The 18,619-nt window shown below is 39.3% G+C and overlaps 1 protein-coding gene across 1 annotated transcript in view; it reads left to right on the top strand.

The window, feature by feature from the left end:
* Positions 1-18,619, top strand: part of LOC5569132 — a 47,049-nt gene that overhangs the window by 15,181 nt on the left and 13,249 nt on the right. The window contains exons 2-3 of the mRNA XM_021848435.1: positions 3,974-4,031; positions 17,070-17,314. Of these exons, the coding sequence (XP_021704127.1) occupies positions 3,974-4,031; positions 17,070-17,314 (303 nt within the window). The remainder of the gene's footprint in view (positions 1-3,973; positions 4,032-17,069; positions 17,315-18,619) is intronic.

Here is an 18,619-nt window from a genome sequence, read left to right as displayed (position 1 = left end):
AACACTAAGCTGAGATGCAGGCTCTGTCCCAGTGGGGACGTAACGCCAGAAGAGAGAGAGAGACTTATAGAATTATCGAGTTATGGAACATAACGACACAAACGAGTTATGGAACATAATCCAAAAACAGAGGAACAAATGTATGTATTTACAATAGGTACTGTTATGATCGCTTCTTTGATAAAACAATATTATTTTGTTGATTATGAAAAATATTATTTCAATTTATTGTTTTCGATATGGTCGAAAAAATCATTTTTTTTTTTATTGAGAATCAATATGTTTATTCAAATGTTTTTCCACTTTCATTGCAACTTGCAAGTCTTTATTCACTTCCCAACAAGAATGTTTCCCCAAATAATAAGGAATTCGAATAAATGTCTAGTTATGGAAATATATTTGCCTCATACGTGACAACTAGTAGAAACATCGAGTTATTGAGAGCACGATGTATGGCAGTTTGAAGGGACTGAAAAATCCATCGAGTTACGCAATATCAATGGTAAATTAGTGGAGAGTCGACTGCATTTTTTTCGCAAGTCAGTCTCTTTTTTACATGTAGTTAAGGCATAATTTACTGAGATGTTTTTGCGCTTATTTCGTTTCCTAATTTAACAAAAAAAATCGTATTGTATCATTGGTGTAACTGAAAGGTCATTGGAAGATATTTTGAAGACTTATATCAACTCAATTTGAATTGCAATTCATTGCAATGACGCAAACTGGATATCACAGAAGCTAGAAACTTCCGAGACAATTGGAATTCATTCAGCGATTCTGCAAGCATTTTCAGTGTTGCCGAACAAAATTGTTTCGAATTTTCTTCAAAATATATTATATTTTTACGAATCATGGGAAATATGATCTATCATTTTTTATGAACTAGGAATATCTTGCATAACTGTTTACAACAATTCAGCCAAGTACTTCTACAAAGTGTGCTATGGAAGTTTTACAGGAATTGCTCGACAGATTCTTCCAGAAATGCCTTGAGAAATCAAAAGCACCAGTGATCATCGCCAGCAGCACTACGCTCGTGCTGTGTATAACAAACGAATTTGTTTATGATGCGTATGCTCAGGATTACTCACGATGCCATAGGTCTAAGGTAAATCCTTGAAATATTCTAACGATTCTTTGGAAATCTCTTGATAGTTCTCCATGCATATTCCAGTAGTTTGTCAAGAAATACTTCCAGTAATGCTCATGGCAATTAATCCGAGAGCATGTACATCTGGTTGTAGAAATTCGATAGTAATGATGTCACTTCGTGTTGAATCATGGGTAGGACAATTCTTTACCTGTCATACCCAGGTATTTTTGTGCATAGGGCATGTTCTACTCGTCCTACCAACTTCTCCACTTTTGTTGTACAAAATACAAAGTTGCAGCAATTGATGGGTTTGTCAGTTACAATAATTTGTTTTTTTTTTTGAATGCTTGCATGTTACAAAAACAAGATATTTCACACAAAGAGCGTTTAGCCGTTTTTTTTTAAGTAAAACAGCTATTTCAGGAACCTTGCAAAAATATTCTACAGTAAAATTTTTCAAGGAATGCTGTGGAGCTTTCACCAGATTTTTTTCTTCAAGGGGTAAATATTGGCTAGAATCCGCCCGCGTTCTCAACATTTGTCCAATTGTTCAAGAAGAATTCATTGGTTATTTTTTAAAGCAAATTTTAACGAAAATCCATCACAAATGTCAACACTTATTCCGTGAAAAGATTCAAAATGGAAACTTGTTAAAAATCCATCTCCTCCCATGTCAAGAATGTGATAGGAAAATGAAGATGCGTGGAAAAATGTTAAGCATGCAGAGCAGATATCTGTGGTAGTTCAAAAAAATTTCCAAAACCTTTGTTAGGAATTAAGCGAAAAATGCACTTCAACAGTGCGTGGAAAATTTCTTGCAAGAAATACTTAAGAAAAGTATTTTTCTTTGATCACAGTACGCAGTTGAAAAGAAATGTCGATTCAAATGGAGCTCACTGTAGAATTTTTTTTGACCATTTCTTGCGCAGAAATTTTTACTTTCCTTGACCGGAACAGCATACCTAGCTGAACTTGAACCGATGAACTCTAGCCTACAAACTAATCAAAACCTCTGATAGCATCCTAGTAGGCATCAAACAAACCAATTTTCGTAAAGCTTATCATGATTTCCAACGCCTACTGAACCAAGACGGAACCACTACATCATAGATTCAACTCTTCACCCGAAACGCTAATTGAAAGTTCTCCCAAATCCCCTTAATTACTGTCGTCTAAATCGTGTTCTTCCGCTACTGTTCACGCTTTCTACCATCATCACAATCAATCATCTATTTCTTGGTTTGCACTCAGATACATCTCGAAAGAAACCGACCACCGTCGCAGGAGGAAATAAATGTGTTACATTTTGTGTGTCCCACGTGAATATTAAATGTGTGTCCACATTTGTGTGTTTGTTTGTGCCACTTTTCTCATGCAAAATTCAGGTATATGTATTATGTACGCCTAAAAGAACCTTCCAGCATTATCCCGAAATCTAATCAATTTTACGTCTATGTTGTTTCACACGACGTCGCCTCGGCCCCCGTTTTCCATTCGGATAGAGTATCTCTACTTCAACCGCTTGCTGCTGAATGGAGGGTCCCCGCTGGAACTGGCCCCATCCCGTGTCAACACCTTTGGGCGCAATCAACGCTCCCTGGACTCGATCGGCGGAGGAAACCTGTTGAAACGGTCCCTGGACTCGATCGGTGGCGGCAATCTGCTGAAGAAATAATTCCACCGCCCGCCAAAACAAATGGAAGGGAAATAATTATGTTTGACTTTAGAATTTATTAGCCCCCAGACGTACAACAACGAATGAGTATACTTTCCAGCTGTATATTTCCTAATTCAATCGTCATACATTTTTGAGAATAATGGTTGTGAAACGGTATGGGACAGATGGGGTAAGCGTTCAAATGATTCATCCTAGTGCTCCTATGTTCATCCCATGCATTGAACCACAGCATACTTTGTCTTTTATTCTTGAAATTTTTGTTAGACGAAACTTTACAACTAATAAAAAAGAACCGAAGCAAACGGTGAAAAATTGGGTTCATTAGCGATGTGAAATTCACAGTAGTTCGTTCGAAGGAGCTCATATTTCTAAGCATAATACAAACTTATTGCGCTTCAGCATCTCAGCTTTGATATCACCAAAGATTTAAAAAGATTTCAATCTATAGGCTCAATTACATTTCAATTCACATAATGATAGCAAATTTGCCAAGGGCTGATTTCCATACTATAGTCAACTCTCCATAACTCGATATTGAGGGGACCATCGAATTAGGGAGGCAACGAGTTATAGAACACAAAACCAGTGCAAATGCGTGCCATGGGACCATCTAGGAGGCCATGGAAACCAACTTTTGCTATGGTTCTCTAACTCGAAATCGAGATACGGAATATCGAGTAAGGGAGGGTTGACTGTAATTTCAAATGTGTTTTTAAAAAACTTCCAAGGCACTAAACATTTTGAAAGTTTTGTTTCATGTTCAGATTATTTTTCCCCTAAGCAACCCAACTCGCATGTTTCCCAATAGGATGAATATAGCAGCCTGAGATGAACTATAGGACAATTACCCTCCATAGAAAGAGTGTGGGATGTCCGTGAAAAAAAAATCTTTACCTCGTTACCGCCCGCTTTATCGCATTTCGATGATGAATATCCCTGAACGACGGGATGGAACGAAAATCAACTTAGTAATTTTGTCAAACTTTGGGCGCAACAACAACATATAAATCGAAAGTGGAAACCGTTGGAAGACCTTTTTGCCCGATCGGTGTGTCTTGATAAACTACGTTCTAAACTCTAAACTCTGTTCATACTAATAAAGATTAAGGTTGATTGAATCCTGTAGACTTGTCTTTTACTATAAATAGAAAACGATACTTTTTTTTTGATTCTGTGTAATAAAACGCCATTTACCATTCAAGCTTCCCAGATTGCTCCAACGGATCCGCACAGCAGTGGTGGTGGCGAAAAGGAAAGAAGGTAATTCAACGCTAAAATCGTTTTTTTTTCAATTCCTTTTTTAGTATCATTTCAAATATTACGTTTAGGTCTTAAACCTAGGTGTTCTGTGTTAAGCAACACTATCAATTTAATTTGATAAAACTAAATTAAGCTATTATTAATATTTTGTTAACAACATATTACATTGCATTTGTCGTAGAAGTTCAGAATTTTTACAGGTGATTTGAATTTACCTGTTTATAAGTGTAAAAAGTGCTTTTTTAATAGAGATAATTTTATCTAACCTAAATAATAAAGCACTTATCGGGACGATAGAAGATTGCATGCAATTGATTAGTACTATTAATACCAAACCAGTATAATACCAGTGAGGGAGATTCAGATTCAATTTCAAAATTTAATGTTTAATCCTGTGCAGAGCATTCTCTGAGGTATTACAACTGTTAATCCATTACAGCATACAACAGTCGGCCTGAAAATTTGTTTGAAGGTCAAAAGCTAATTCTTGAGAAAAAGTTTCACTTTTCTGTTGATACATACATGTTATATGAACAGTCCTTACGTCTAGATGAACATTTCAAATAAAGAGTTTTTAGTTTAGAGTAAGGTGGGGCAAAATTTCGACCTTAGTGGTATAATCAAAGTTTCCAGGAAAACATTAGCAGTGAAAACAAAACAAATACCATACAGTGAACCTTCAACATATTGGCTATAATTTTGCTGAACAAACTTGTGTCAAAATATTTACCCATTTTTAGTTATAACAGTTTCAAAATTGATTGTCTTATTCGAACTTTTGCCCCACCGGTGGGGCAAGAGATCGAATCTAGTGTGGGGCAAAAGTTCGCTGGCGAAAACACAAAATATCGATTCTTTTATGACAGACATACTTTACACCAGCCGTAAACTTAAGTTTGACGAAAAATACACACTAAATTTTCATAAAAAAAATGCCCAAAACCGAGTTAATTGTAATATACTCAAAAATAGCAGTTTTTCGCAAAACTAAGTGGAAATGTAAAATTTTGGTAGCAGTTTTCACACGATCACACAAATTAAACTGAATTTGAAGATAATATGTGGTTTTTGGGCAATTTGCAAATTTTTCCGTGATTTTATACATGGGTCGAACTTTTGCCCCGCTGATTCGAACTTTTGCCCCACTATGGGTCAAAAATTGTTTTCAAGCATTTATGCAAAAACTAATACACCTCAAAGCAACGTTATGATAGGCCTAGAAACGACCTTACATAAAATATTTAAAAAGATTTTATCTTCAATTGGTTCCATGCAACGAAAGTTTGGCCAAAAATTACAATATTCACGTCGAAAAACTACAAATAGCCATAACTTTTCCAAATCTCAATCGATTTTTATGATATTTGGATTGAAAGTCTCTAACTTGAATAGCATTCGAACCACCGTGACATTTATAAGATTTGTTTTGAATTGAGCTAGAAATCTTGAAAAGAAACTCTTACCCCACTCGAACTTTTGCCCCACTTTACTCTATGTGAAAATATTATAAGTTGAGATTTGGAAGCATTGTGTGAAATCTTCCATTTCTGCAAGTATCAAGAAAAAATATCCAAACTTTCATGCAATCTGCTACAGATGACACGCAGTCTCCGTTCTTTAGCAGAGAGGCATATGGGTTCCTGATAGTACCCTTGGAATTTCTAGAATGTAGAATGTAGAGATTTTTATGGGAAAGTGTAGTAACTCTGATGATAGTCGTTAGAATTCAATGAGGATCTCAAAGGAACTGGAGATCAACGGAATTTTAAAGATTTTTACAATAATTCCAAAGATTGATTTTCAGAATTCCAAATATTCACACATAAATCGCAGGAATCCCACCGAAATCTCATAGATTCTTACAGAAATACCGTCTCAAAGATACCCACAGAATTGCAAGAGATTAAAAACCGGAATCCCATTCCCACCCGAAAGCTAGTATTTTTACCAGATTTCTAATATTTCCGCAATATTCCTAGAATGGCTTTTCATATTCCAGAATTATCATTAAAAATCCGACATGCCTATCGGAATCCCAAAGTTCATACAGGAATTTCGGAATTCTAAAGGAAATCTGAGAATCTGTGATGTTAGAATTCACACGTAAAATTTAGAATTACTTTATAAACATCTGAATCTCCACCGACGTCCAAAATTGTCTAGAAAATAACATAATTATCGTAGTACTAGAATTCACACGGATGTTACAAGTAGCTACGGCCGGTAATCTTACCGGCATCTCAGAATAGGCAGGGCAAATGTCAATAAGCAAAACTCAAAATACCTTGCAGAATATCAAAACTCATATCGTTTTCCCATGATTTTTACTCAAAAGAAAATATTACCATTCAATTCCGCAATCTAAAAACCGTCATACAGTCAACTCTTTAGAGCTCGATATTGAAGAGACCATCAAGTAAAACAGATATTGATTTACAGCACATAAAAAGCAGTGCAACAGCATTTCAAAGGGCCATCGAGGTAGCCATGGAAATCATCGTTTACTATGGTTCTATAATTCGATAAGGGATGATACACAAATTATGTCACGCTGAACTTGATAATTAATCTGAAGTGTACGATTTGACAGATGACTTTGAATTATTCTAACAATGTATGTTGGAAAATTTAAGTTTTTTTTTTTAATTTTCCGATCAAGCCTTCATGCCAAACACTGTCGAATGGTTTTTTATGTCTAGAAGAGCAAGACCTGTAGAATAGCCTTCAGATTTTTTGGAACGGATCAAATTTGTTACACGTAAAAGTTGATGAGTGGTCGAATGTGCATGGCGGAATCCGAACTGTTCATTGGCAAAAATTGGATTCGGTTACTCATGTTCAAATAAATTAATACGAGTGGGGCCATGTTATGAATCGTATAAAAAATCATCCAGGTGAACCTTCATCATGCAAAGGTAGCAGGGTTGGGAAAAATCTTGAAATTCACTCTACAGTAGCCAAGCAAAGCAAATCACAGTCAGCGAAGCCAGTGAAACTCACGCCCATCGCTGCTGTAGGCAAAAAGCCTTAAAAATAGCAAAACACCCGTTGCTAGGGACAACCTAAAATTACTGTAGAAAAATGTTCTGTTTCCCGCTGCATTTCCCGCATTTACAGCCTTCAATGACACTAATGATTTAGAAAATTCAAGCACCCTACATAGGCTACTTGATGGGGTTCACGTTTTTGAACTACTGTACTGGGAAAAGCCACGTGACTTTCTCGAAATTCAAGCCTACTACTATTACCATTCCCAGCACTGGTTCAGTAGTGCTCAGCAGAAGGTTCACCAAAGAAAATATTAATGTGGGACTACATCAAGAGCTCTGGATAAATAATGGCAGAGCACTTGGTCGCCCTTCGAGCAGTTGTAGAGAAGAAGAAGTTACAAGAATAGCTATTCTTGTAAATAGGGACACAAAATTTGTCCCAATTACAGAATTTGTCTGTGGAGACATTGTTGCGATCAAAATGGAGGTGCCAACTATCCGGGGGAAAACGGAGGTATGTATTGCTTCTGCTTACTTTCCTGTAGGCGAATTCCGGCGAAGAATTTCTTCCATCACTTCAAGTAAGAAAATTTTCTTTTTTTCGAAGAAAATTATGTGCCGGAACTCGCCTACTGGAGTTGTTGAAGATGTGCCTCCATACTCGGTCGTTAATTTTGTCAACTACTGTACGAAAATTAATGCCCACCTGGGTGCGATGCAAACGCTTATCATGCAATTTTTAGCAGCACCCATATAGATAACAGAGAAGAAGATCTCTTTAATCTCTTGTCGTTCAACAAAACAGATATACACTACACACCATAAGTATAAAACCACATCACCTAGTATTGCAACACCCGAAAAGTTTAGCATCACCTAAAAACTATGATATTTATGATGCAGTATCTCGGAATCCTTACTATCTATGAATTTGCGGTCTTCAGCAAAGTTGTTCAGCAGCCTTATGGCATTTATTAGGTGAAATTATTAATGTGCAATTATGTCGCTCCGTGGCGCTAGTGTGTATGAATTTGCTCGAGCAACCAGAAGTTCGAAGAAAAGGACATGTCTTGGCTTAATCAGCTCACTCTTTAAGTAATTAACCGAACTTTATGGTTTACATAAAGTTCGTATAAGTTGATTATAGAGAATGACATTTATCTTCAAGTAAAAGAGAAGTTCAATTCAAACTTGTTCTGAACATTCTAGTTGTTGACAAGTACAAGAGTAATTCTTTCGAGAATTAAGTTCCGTTATTATTCGAAGTGCTCTCTTAATCAGCGAAAAACTTTAACTGAAACTAAATTTATTTCAAAAGTGGTCTTTGGAGCTCATTGCTTAAGTACAATTCGAACTAGGGTAGGTGTACCAGTTATGGACAAAATGGTTCTCTAATTCATCGATAATTTGCAATCATCACAATGTTGCCGCTACGTGGCACTAGTGTGCATTTAAATTTTGGTAATATTCGACGATCCAGACCAATTTTTAAGAAGTGAGTGCAAAAGTGTGCATGTAAATTTGGTCATATTCCAATAAACCCTAGCTCTTGATCCCAATAGAAAGGTCTTTCCTACAGCAAAGTTGTTCAAAACTTAAATGCAATTTGAGGCAGCACTGTTTGATTAGCATTTTTTTTAGCGCGCGTTGATTCGAGCTTTTGTCCCACTATGGGCCAAAAGTGGTTTCCAAGCGTTTATGCAAAAACTAATAAATGTTAAAACATCCTTATGATATGTCTAGAAACGCTTTTGCATAAAGAAAATCATTTTTTTAGGCAATGAGAGTTCGTCCGAAAATTACAATTTCCACGGCTAAAAACAACAAATAGCAACAACTTCTCTAAATCTCAATCGATTTCTATAATATTTTGAATGAAAGTCCCTTGCTTATATAGCATTCTAATTACCATACCATTTATTTTGATTTGCACTAGAACTCTTAAAAAGTAGATTTTGTCCCATTCGAACTTTTGCCCCAATTTATTGCTGTTTGCGTTTGACGTGCAAATCAAGTCTAACCGTAAAATGCGACCAAAAGTAATCAAAAGATACTTAGTAAGCATGATCCATATCAACGCCAACCTAGCAAAAAAAATCAATCTTTGACTTCGCTTTCCTTGTAAAAAATCTTACCGCGTTTGATGTTCCCGCATTTAATATTTGCATTTCAAGCGCACACAGCAATATTCTATTGGCACAGAAACACTTTTCTCATAAGTCTAAACTGGTGTCAGTATTCGAAGAAGATGCCTATTGACTCGTTCGGCGCAATGATCCATTAGGCCTAATGTTCTTCGTGCCCCAGAGCCGTTTCTACAAAGTTGTTTACTTAGACAAAATTCAAAACAAATAGTAGTATGTTTTCAAAATTCCAAATATCAATTTTGCTGAACTAACTACCTGCCTCAAATTTCTTCTCAACAATTTTGCTAAACGTAGGAACACTCAAGGTGGCAAGGATGATGAGCTAGAGCCTGCTATAATATCACCAAATTTACATGCATACACGCGACGTGGCAGCAAATTCCTTTCAAGCTTCTGAACAACTTTGCTGAAGACACGAACTTTCTAGGTGGCCAGGATCACGAGCTAGAGTCTATTGGACTATGACTAATGAACGCCATAAGGCTGCTGAACAACTTTTTCGGGGGTGCTGCAATGTTCTATTGGGGTGTTGCAATACTAGGTGCTGCGATTCCATACTTATGGTGGGTAGTGTATCATAGTGGACTCTTAGTGGGGACTCTTCTACTTTTGTAAATGCTATCCGACAGAAGATTCACGATCGGTAGAGATCTGCTATCGGAGAAGATTGTGAATTGGCATGTTTCTGATGAAGAATCATTGTCAGATTATAAACAAATTCGGTTTGATTTAAAAGACCAGAAATAACAGAAAGCTATAGAAACCTAAAGAAAAGCATTTTTGATATCTATCGTTTTAATTTAACAAAAAAGAATTCGTACAATGGTGAGCAGTTCACGACTGTTTCACAACTGAACAATGATCTAATCTTATCATGCTAGCTGTCCTATTCAACAAAGGTAGGTAACCTTTTTTGAATACAAAAAAAGCCTTAACAAAATATAATAGAAAATTAAGGCACGCTTAACGTAAGGACTGATCATGGGTATGTGAAAACATCTACAACGCTCCTGCAGCTGCAAGGCTGCACAAAGTCCTTTCAAAAGACCATCCAAATGGTCTAGGTAGCCTTAAGGAGACGTTAGTTATACTGTTGTTTCTTCTGAAACATTGATAGTAATGATGAGAACTATGATGCCTATCAGGAAGTTTGTAGAAGCGTCACGCCATCAAAGGACTAGCGGGCATTGAGTTCTTTTCAGCCTCTCAAATCTGCCGGGAAAGGCGAAATTTTGCCAGTCTTACTACAACAAGAAAAAAACACGTTTTGTCTGCTGTTAACCGAAATATTCAAAGTCAATGTTGTGCTTTCATACATTCCTGTTGGAAGTGGCCAGAGTAATACGCAAACACGTCTTGCTTTAATAACGGTTTATTTGAGAATAATAAAAATTAACTCCTGTTTGACACCTTCGGTTCTAAGCCTCCTTGATTGGTCGTCAGTGGATCGGCCTACTCCAACACTCCTCCTCGATCTGCTGCTTCCAATCCGCTAGCCGCTGCCAGTCTTGTGATTCGAACTCCAGTAAATTGCTTCGTCAAAAGATCTGCCACCATATATTCTGAGGGGCAGTATACAAACTTCACCTCTTTCTTCTCGCTGATGTCTCGAACAAAGTTGGTTCATCCAGGTCCATCAGCAACTGCTTGATCCAAAGTGCTTCTTGTGTTGCTTCTGCTAATGCAATGAATTCAGCTTCAGCAGTAGAAAGTAAAACACTTGTTTGTTTACGGCAGCTCCAACTGATAGTTCCGCCATTGAATTTGAAAATTTGTCCGCTATTCGATTTTCTGTCAGTAGAACACTCCGCCCAATCCGCGTCTGCAAAACCGATCAGCCCTTCATGGTCCTTGCACCTACCAATCCGCAAACGATAACCGCTGATTCCTTTCAGGTAGCGTATAACACGTTTCAGTTCAGTCCAGTCCATCTGTGTCGGCGCACTCGTCTTCCTGCTGAGAATCGATACTGCTGCGGAGATATCTGGTCTTGTGTTGATAGACAGGTAGAGTAGCTGACCTATCACCTTCTGATATTCGTGATTATCTGGAAGTGGTTCTCCTTGGTTTTCGAACTTCTGGTAGTTAGGGTCTAATGGAAACTTCGATTCTTTTGCATCCGTCAGTCCAGCACTGTCCACAACGTGGTTGATGTATTTCCGTTGATTAATGAAAAAATCTCCTTCCGCGTCGCGCTCCACTTCAATGCCGAGGTAGAAACGGATGTCGCCCAAACTGTTGATCTCGAAGTTTTGCTCCAACACCTCCACAAGAATTTTGATCATCCGGTCATCTTCGCTTGCCACGATCAAATCATCGACGTAAACTAACACGTAGCACTTCTTGCCTTTCCTCGTCTTGCTGTATAGGCACGGATCAGCGTCGCACCGCTTGAATCCCTGCTGCTCCAATATCGCGTTCAGTTTTTTGATTCCAGGCTCGCGCTGCTTGCTTCAAACCATACACGGAAAAAAATTCCGTGGTTAAAATTACTATTTTAGCTGACTACGCCCATTCTTGAAACTACCATGGAATTTCAGTCCAATTTACTATGTTTACGGTGCATCCCACCACATTACAGGTACGTATGACAGAAATAATTTACAACAATCTGATTTCGACTACAGACATGGTAAAATCAAGCGCATTTCTGGTCTGCTGAAAATTGCCGGTGCGAGCGCTTAAGTTAACCCCCTAAAATGGTAGTTTTTACCGGACAATTTTTTTGCGTGTATAAGCTACGCTTCAGCTTGCACACCTTGCGTTCGGTGCCTTTCACGATGAAACCTGGTGGTTGACGCATATAAATCTGCACCTCAAGTTCGCCGTTTAGGAAGGCGGTCTTGACGTCGTATTGCTTCACTACCATGTTTCGTTTCGCAGCTACAGCCAGCAGCGTCCTGAAGGTCGTCTGTCTTACAACTGGAGCGAATACTTCGTCGTAATCACATCCGAACTTTTGTGTAAAACCTTGAGCGACGAGTCAAGCTTTATGACGGACAACCGCACCATTTTCATCACGCTTCGATTTAAAAATCCATTTGCTTCCGACAACTTTTCGTTCCGGTGGTGGATCGACTAGCTCCCAGGTCCCGTTCTTCATGAGCGCTGAATACTCCTCTTCCATCGCAACCTTCCATTGATCAGCCTTGTCACTGCTCAAAGCTTCAGCCGGTGTCAGGGGATCATCTGAAGTTCGCTTGGTGCCCAACTGCTTCTTACGCTTCTTTGCCACCAGGCTCTGCTGTGCCGTTCCCATCTCGGTATCGGTGTCCGCATTCGATTCAGAATCATAATTGGTAGACGGCTCTGAAAAAGTCAACTTGCCTGGTATGGCGCGCTCCCTACCGCTTCGCCTCAACACCTGTGACACGGGTGGATTTGAAGTTGTGTGCGGTGGGAGCGCCGGGGAATTTTTCACGTCACCGGTGGCATCTGCAAAGGGTTCATCGGCTTCGTCATCTTCAACTTCTTGAATCTCGTCATGGTTTGGTTCAGGGGGACGTAATGATCCTTGTCCGTTGGCCTCTTCATTTTCGATTTCGGGATTTTCGCAACGAATTGGTTCAGCGGGCCGGGTTGCACCTTGTCCGTTGGTCACTTCGATGAGGTCTAACTTCACATATACAGGCCCTACGTCGACGCTCACTTGACCTACATCAACCGGTGAGTTCTTGTTGATTCTGCCTTCATCCAGGAAATTCACATCACTACTCTTGATAATCATCCGCGACCTCTTGTTATACAGTCTATAGCCTTTCGAATCTTCCTCGTAACCAACCAGTATGCATTCTTCCGCTTTTCTATCCCACTTCTGTCGCTTCTGCCGGGGAACGTGTGCCATGACGGTTGTACCGAAAATCCTCAAATGCGCCAGATCCGGTTTCCTATTTGACCACATTTCTTCCGGTGTCATGTTATGTCCTTTTGTCGGAGAAAGGTTCAGTAAGTAGACCGACGTCGCCACCGCTTCTCCCCAGAATCGCTTCGAAAGATTTGCTTCGAATAACATACACCTTGCCCGTTCAACGATTGATCTGTTCGACCGCTCAGCCAGACCGTTTTGTTCCGGAGTGTAGTCAATGGTTGTTTGGTGCTTGATACCATGCTTCTTTAACAGCTCTTGAAATTTCCGGTTCGTAAACTCCTTACCGTTATCCGAACGAATCACCATTAGTTTGCGACCCGTTTGTCGTTCCGCCAGACTATGGTATTCTTGAAACGCTTCGACGACCTCCTCAGCCGACTTCGTCTTCAAAAAATATACGTAGATTCTTCGGGTTTTATCATCAGTGAAGGTAATGAAGAAACGGTTGCCGCCGATTGACGACTCCTCCATAGGACCACAGATATCCGTATGAACAGTTTCTAGGACCTCCTTCGCTCGATGTCCTTGCTTGTTGAATGGTAATCTTGATTGCTTCCCTAGAGCACAAATCTTGCACGCCTCGAACATCTTCTCTTCAAACGATATTCCGGTGACTAAATCCTTCCGGAGTTGCTTGAGACCATTCAGATGTAGATGTCCCATTCTTGTATGCCACAGCTCCAGATTTGTCATTTCGGAACATGCGAGGACCGTCGATGCATGTTGAGGCTTGGTTGAACTTGAACAATCCATTCTTCCGAGATCCGGTAGCGAAAATTTCTCCAGCAGCTTTCACCACTCGGCAGCCATCCTTTTTGAAAATCACCTCGTTACCGTTTTCAACTATCTGACTTACAGACAACAAATTCGTTGAAAGTTCGGGAGTCAGTTGAACGTTGCGCACATCTATTTCCGGTTCTTCTGGACAGCATTCGGATTTCAACCTCATGTCACCAACCGCTTGCACCTGCATGGTACCTTTGTTCACTGCAACTACGGTTCCACTTCCAGGCCGCAAATTGTTCAATAGCTTCCGGTTCTTGGTCAGGTGTGTGGTAATTTAGTCTTGATCAGGTCTCCTTTAATCGCTACGCCGAAACTTGAGATCGCCATCACCATCGGTACTCTGGAGGAAGGCCAGCAAGTAGTAAGGCTCCTACCCACTCTTCGCTCACGTCGAATCCGATTCCTCGCAACTGGTGTGACGTTGAAACGATCCCGTTGACGTAGTCGACCATTGACGAACAGTTCACCAATCGGGTATTGATCAACTTACTCAGCAGCCCTACTTTCCGTTCAGTTCCTGAATCTTCAAAAACATTTTCCAGACACGTCCAAGCTTCGCGGGCAGACTTTGCTTCTTGAACATGGACGTAATTTACAGGTTCGAGCAGCAAAATAAGCTTCGCTTTCGCTCTTCTATCCTTCTTCGCATCCACCTCCGGCAACTCTCCAGCGGCACCCGGTAGAGGGCTTGACTACGTCCCATAGCTCTTCCAGCTCGAACAGTGACTGTACTGCAAATTTCCAGGTCGTCCAGTTTTCCCTTCCTTGCAGACGCTGTATTGCAGGCAGACTTGATACGCTGTAGCTCGTAGGGTTCGCCCAAGCTCCATCTCCGTTTCCACCGCTACCAGAACTTCCGGGGTTTACCGTTTCGTTAGGCACTTGTTCGTGATCTTGTTATTCTTCTGTTGTAATCCAAATAAGGCCCATAACCTGTTGGAAGTGGCCAGAGTAATACGCATACACGTCTTGCTTTAATAACGGTTTATTTGAGAATAATAAAAATTAACTCCTGTTTGACACCTTCGGTTCTAAGCCTCCTTGATTGGTCGTCAGTGGATCGGCCTACTCCAACAATTCCAAAAGCGCAGCAAAAGGTTCGAGTTATTTACATTCCAAAACCTGGAAGAAAGGATAAAACAACTCCCAAGGCCTTTAGACCAGTCTTCCCAAATGAACACCGAACACGTTGGTTCTCGTGGTTTGGTACTCTCCTTGTACTCTCTTTTCGTGTGCAAACCGAAACGCTCGATCCTGAACCTAAACCCAAACATGTACAAAGTGAAAATCGGTTTTTACACCGGTTTGAAAACCGGTCCATTTCCATCTCGATTGCCACCGCGGTTCAAATTTTGTTGCAAATCATCGGTTGCTGCAAAACGGACAGACAGAAAACGGTGAAATCCACGCTTATCAATTTCTATTTTATCGTGTCTTGTTGTAAGATATAGTAAAATCCTTATTTTTTTCATTAAGTTACCGCTAAATGTTACCTAAAATATTGATCTTAGTTGACCTACTTGAATAAAACATTTGTTCAAGCCTCAAGGGTCTTGCGATTTGTGCCAAAAAGTTCTATATATGATCGTAGAAATTTATCCGCGTGGATTTCAATCGTTCTCTATCAAAGCAGACATTGTGCCATTACTTGAACCTAAGGATCCTATTTTATAAGTCGAGTCGATCAAAAACGACTCGACTAGAGTCACTGTCGACCAAAAATTTCGCTCGACTTGGCTCTGTCACTCGAGTTTATCGACAGTTTGTCACTCTATATGATTGGATTACTACGGGAGTCGACGGGTGACATCTGAAATATGCATGCTTACTTTGATCGACAATTACTTCGGATGAGTCACGTAAATTCACTCGACTTACAAAATAGACTCCTAAGTTTGAACCGAAGTACACATGTACCGGGTTTGGCATGGTACACTGGTACAGAGAAGCAGCGCGTTTGCAGTTCAACACAATTTGCAAGGTTCAAACCAAAGTTTAACATCGGTTCTGTTCATGGGAAGAATGCTTTAGACCTATAAGCCTTCCCTCTTCTCTGCTAAAGACAATGAAAAAATAATAATAAAAAAAAGATCTACTATTACGGCGTTGTAGTCGCTGGTAAATAAAATCTAAAAAACACTTCAAACCAAAGAAATTAGGTACATAGCTCTACGAGTTCAGCCAGTCATGGAAGCAAGGGGCTTGGATAAAATGTATTATCAAGGATTGGAAATTTTTGCTGATCTAGGAGGTGCGCAAATATCTATAAAATCTACTGAGGGATGTCCTCATGGAGGATTTTTTTTTCTAGAGGAGCTAAGATCCCCTTAGCCACCCCGTATTTACGCCAATGTGAAAAACTACTCGAAAACTTCGATATTGCACTGCTATAATCGAAAAAACAGACCTCTAGAGGAGAGAATGACTCATTGTTACATAAGTTTTTGAAAGTTACGCGAAAAATTCTCGACCTGTAATAAACCTGTGAGTAAATGAAACTCGAACTTAGTATTATGTCATTTAATTCCAACTAGAGTTTGTATCCTTTGTACAAAACTCTACTAGTTAGAGATTTGCATTAAAATAGAAGCCAACCCAAGCAACCAATAGTTCAGATAAAATGGCATCTTTTGGTTTAAGCAGTTCACTTTTTAAGTAACCAGCCGAACTTCAGTTCACGTAAAGCATATTTAAGTTTGTTGCCATAAAGTACAGAAAAAGTACGACTCGAAGTTGTTATGAACTTTCTAGTTTTTGATAAGTACATCAGTTACTTTTTCAAGAATCAAATTTTGTTAGTATCTGTTATGTTCTCTTATTCAGCGATATAGTTTCGTTGGAACCTAAAATCTACTAGAAGTGAACTTTTGATTTCACTGCTCAAGTAGAATACGAACTTTTGGTTGCTTGGGAAGACACCTGCTATCAGCCCTGGGTTATGAAAAGTAACTCACTGTACTTTTCTAAACTAGCTAAGTACGATTGGGACCCACTCTTCATTTAGTTTCTCTTCAATCTAGAGCCTAGCCGACATCTTACGTTACGCTTTTTGTACAAATCGTCTAGTCAAGGGCATTGTTTATCGATCTATAGCGAAAAAGTCACCAAAAGATTTAGTATTACTCTATAAAAATTGAAAGAGAGCAAGAGAAGAGAGAATCTCTCAATGCTAGATAGGTCGTAAGGAAAAGTTTAGCGAGAGTTGACCGTACATCCTTTTCTAATACAATTCATATACCATTTACAGCCACCTAGCGCCGGATCCCAGCACCGGTTCGTTAAAAACCAAACGATCGCTCAACAACTCGGACCGGCGTACGCTGCTGTACCAGTACTATGCACGTGGACTGGCCCCGATGTACGACAAGCGTAACTTCGACGAGATCGATCGCTACTCCACGTTCGGCGGCAAACGCAACTACGAGTTCATGACGCCCCAGGAGAGGCACAGCACCATCAAGCGCAACTTTGACGAGATTGACCAGTGGGCAGGTAGGTGCTCGGGGTTTCGAAGTAGTCCGCCATATTGGATAGCAAAATTGAGCAACCATGCGTCTCCATGGATATCTTGGAGTTTGTATTAATGGTTATACAGGAGGCCATGGCATTTTCATATCTTTTGTTACCGTAATCCGGGGGCAAATTGATCACCATTTTATAAATTTTTGTTGTATTATCCTTCGGAATTTAAATATCATACATATAAAATCCCAGAGTTGTCTGTCTGTCAGTAACACTTTGAAATATTTCACCGAAAAGTTTCGCTGAGCGCTACAACAGCAATTTTAGAGCACTACAATAGTTAATTTGATTGCTAGAACATTAAAATTTCAAATGTAGAGCACTACAACAGTTATTTGACAGAATATTCTAGTTTCGTGGAACACATTTCTTCTTCATTCGTAGAATGTTCTAGAATTTTTCATAGTTGTTGTTTTAATTTTTGGGAACTTCTCTTTCAAATGAAATTTAAACAAAATCGAGCTCTTCTGGATTAATATATCTACCCTCCCGTGCAAAAGTTTGGGTTCACCTTCTCAAAAACATACAAAAGTGTTCTGTCCATATCTCTGTGATTACACGTCCAATTGATACTCTTTGAGCCGCATTCGAAAGGCAAATCTTATATTCTTTGAAGGGACCCCACGGAATTTTGGCGGAAAAATCTGGAAAGTATTCAAAATCAATGAAACAGTCAGTCAAGTCATCGTGCAAAATTTTGGGTTCACCCCTCAATATGATACAAATCATGCAAAAGTTTGGGTTCACCTGAGCCGCACGCATTTTGTCAATATCTCTGCCATTTTTCAACCGATTTTTATAGTTTGAAACTTTTTTGAGCGCAAATAATGGCGCGTACATGATTGGTTTGAGATTTCACAGATTTAAGTAAGTTCAAGTGAACCCATACTTTTGCACGATACACCATACTGAGGAGTGAACCCAAACTTTTGCACGATGACTTGACTGAATGTTTCATTAATTTTGAATACTTTTCAGATTTTTCCGCAAACATTTCGTGGGGTCTCTTCAAAGAATATAAGATTACGATTCTAATGACACTTTGATTTAAAATTTTGGTCGACCCAATGCTGAGGAAATTAGATATGATTTTTTAGTGTGTTTTTTGAAAAATGTCACAACTTTAAGTAAAAATTTAGTATACAAAGTTCAAAGAATGTTTTTTGGAAAAATACATACGAAGTAAGAATAACTCTTTGCCTTTCGAATGCGACTTAGAGAGTTTCAATTGGACGTGTAATCACAGAGATAGGGACAGAAAACTTTTGCATGTTT

The sequence above is a fragment of the Aedes aegypti genome, chromosome 3 (assembly GCF_002204515.2).
Source record: "Aedes aegypti strain LVP_AGWG chromosome 3, AaegL5.0 Primary Assembly, whole genome shotgun sequence".
Classification (NCBI taxonomy): Eukaryota; Metazoa; Arthropoda; class Insecta; order Diptera; family Culicidae; genus Aedes; species Aedes aegypti.
Note: the sequence above shows the minus strand (reverse complement) of the source record. Positions and strands in the feature narration are given on the sequence as shown.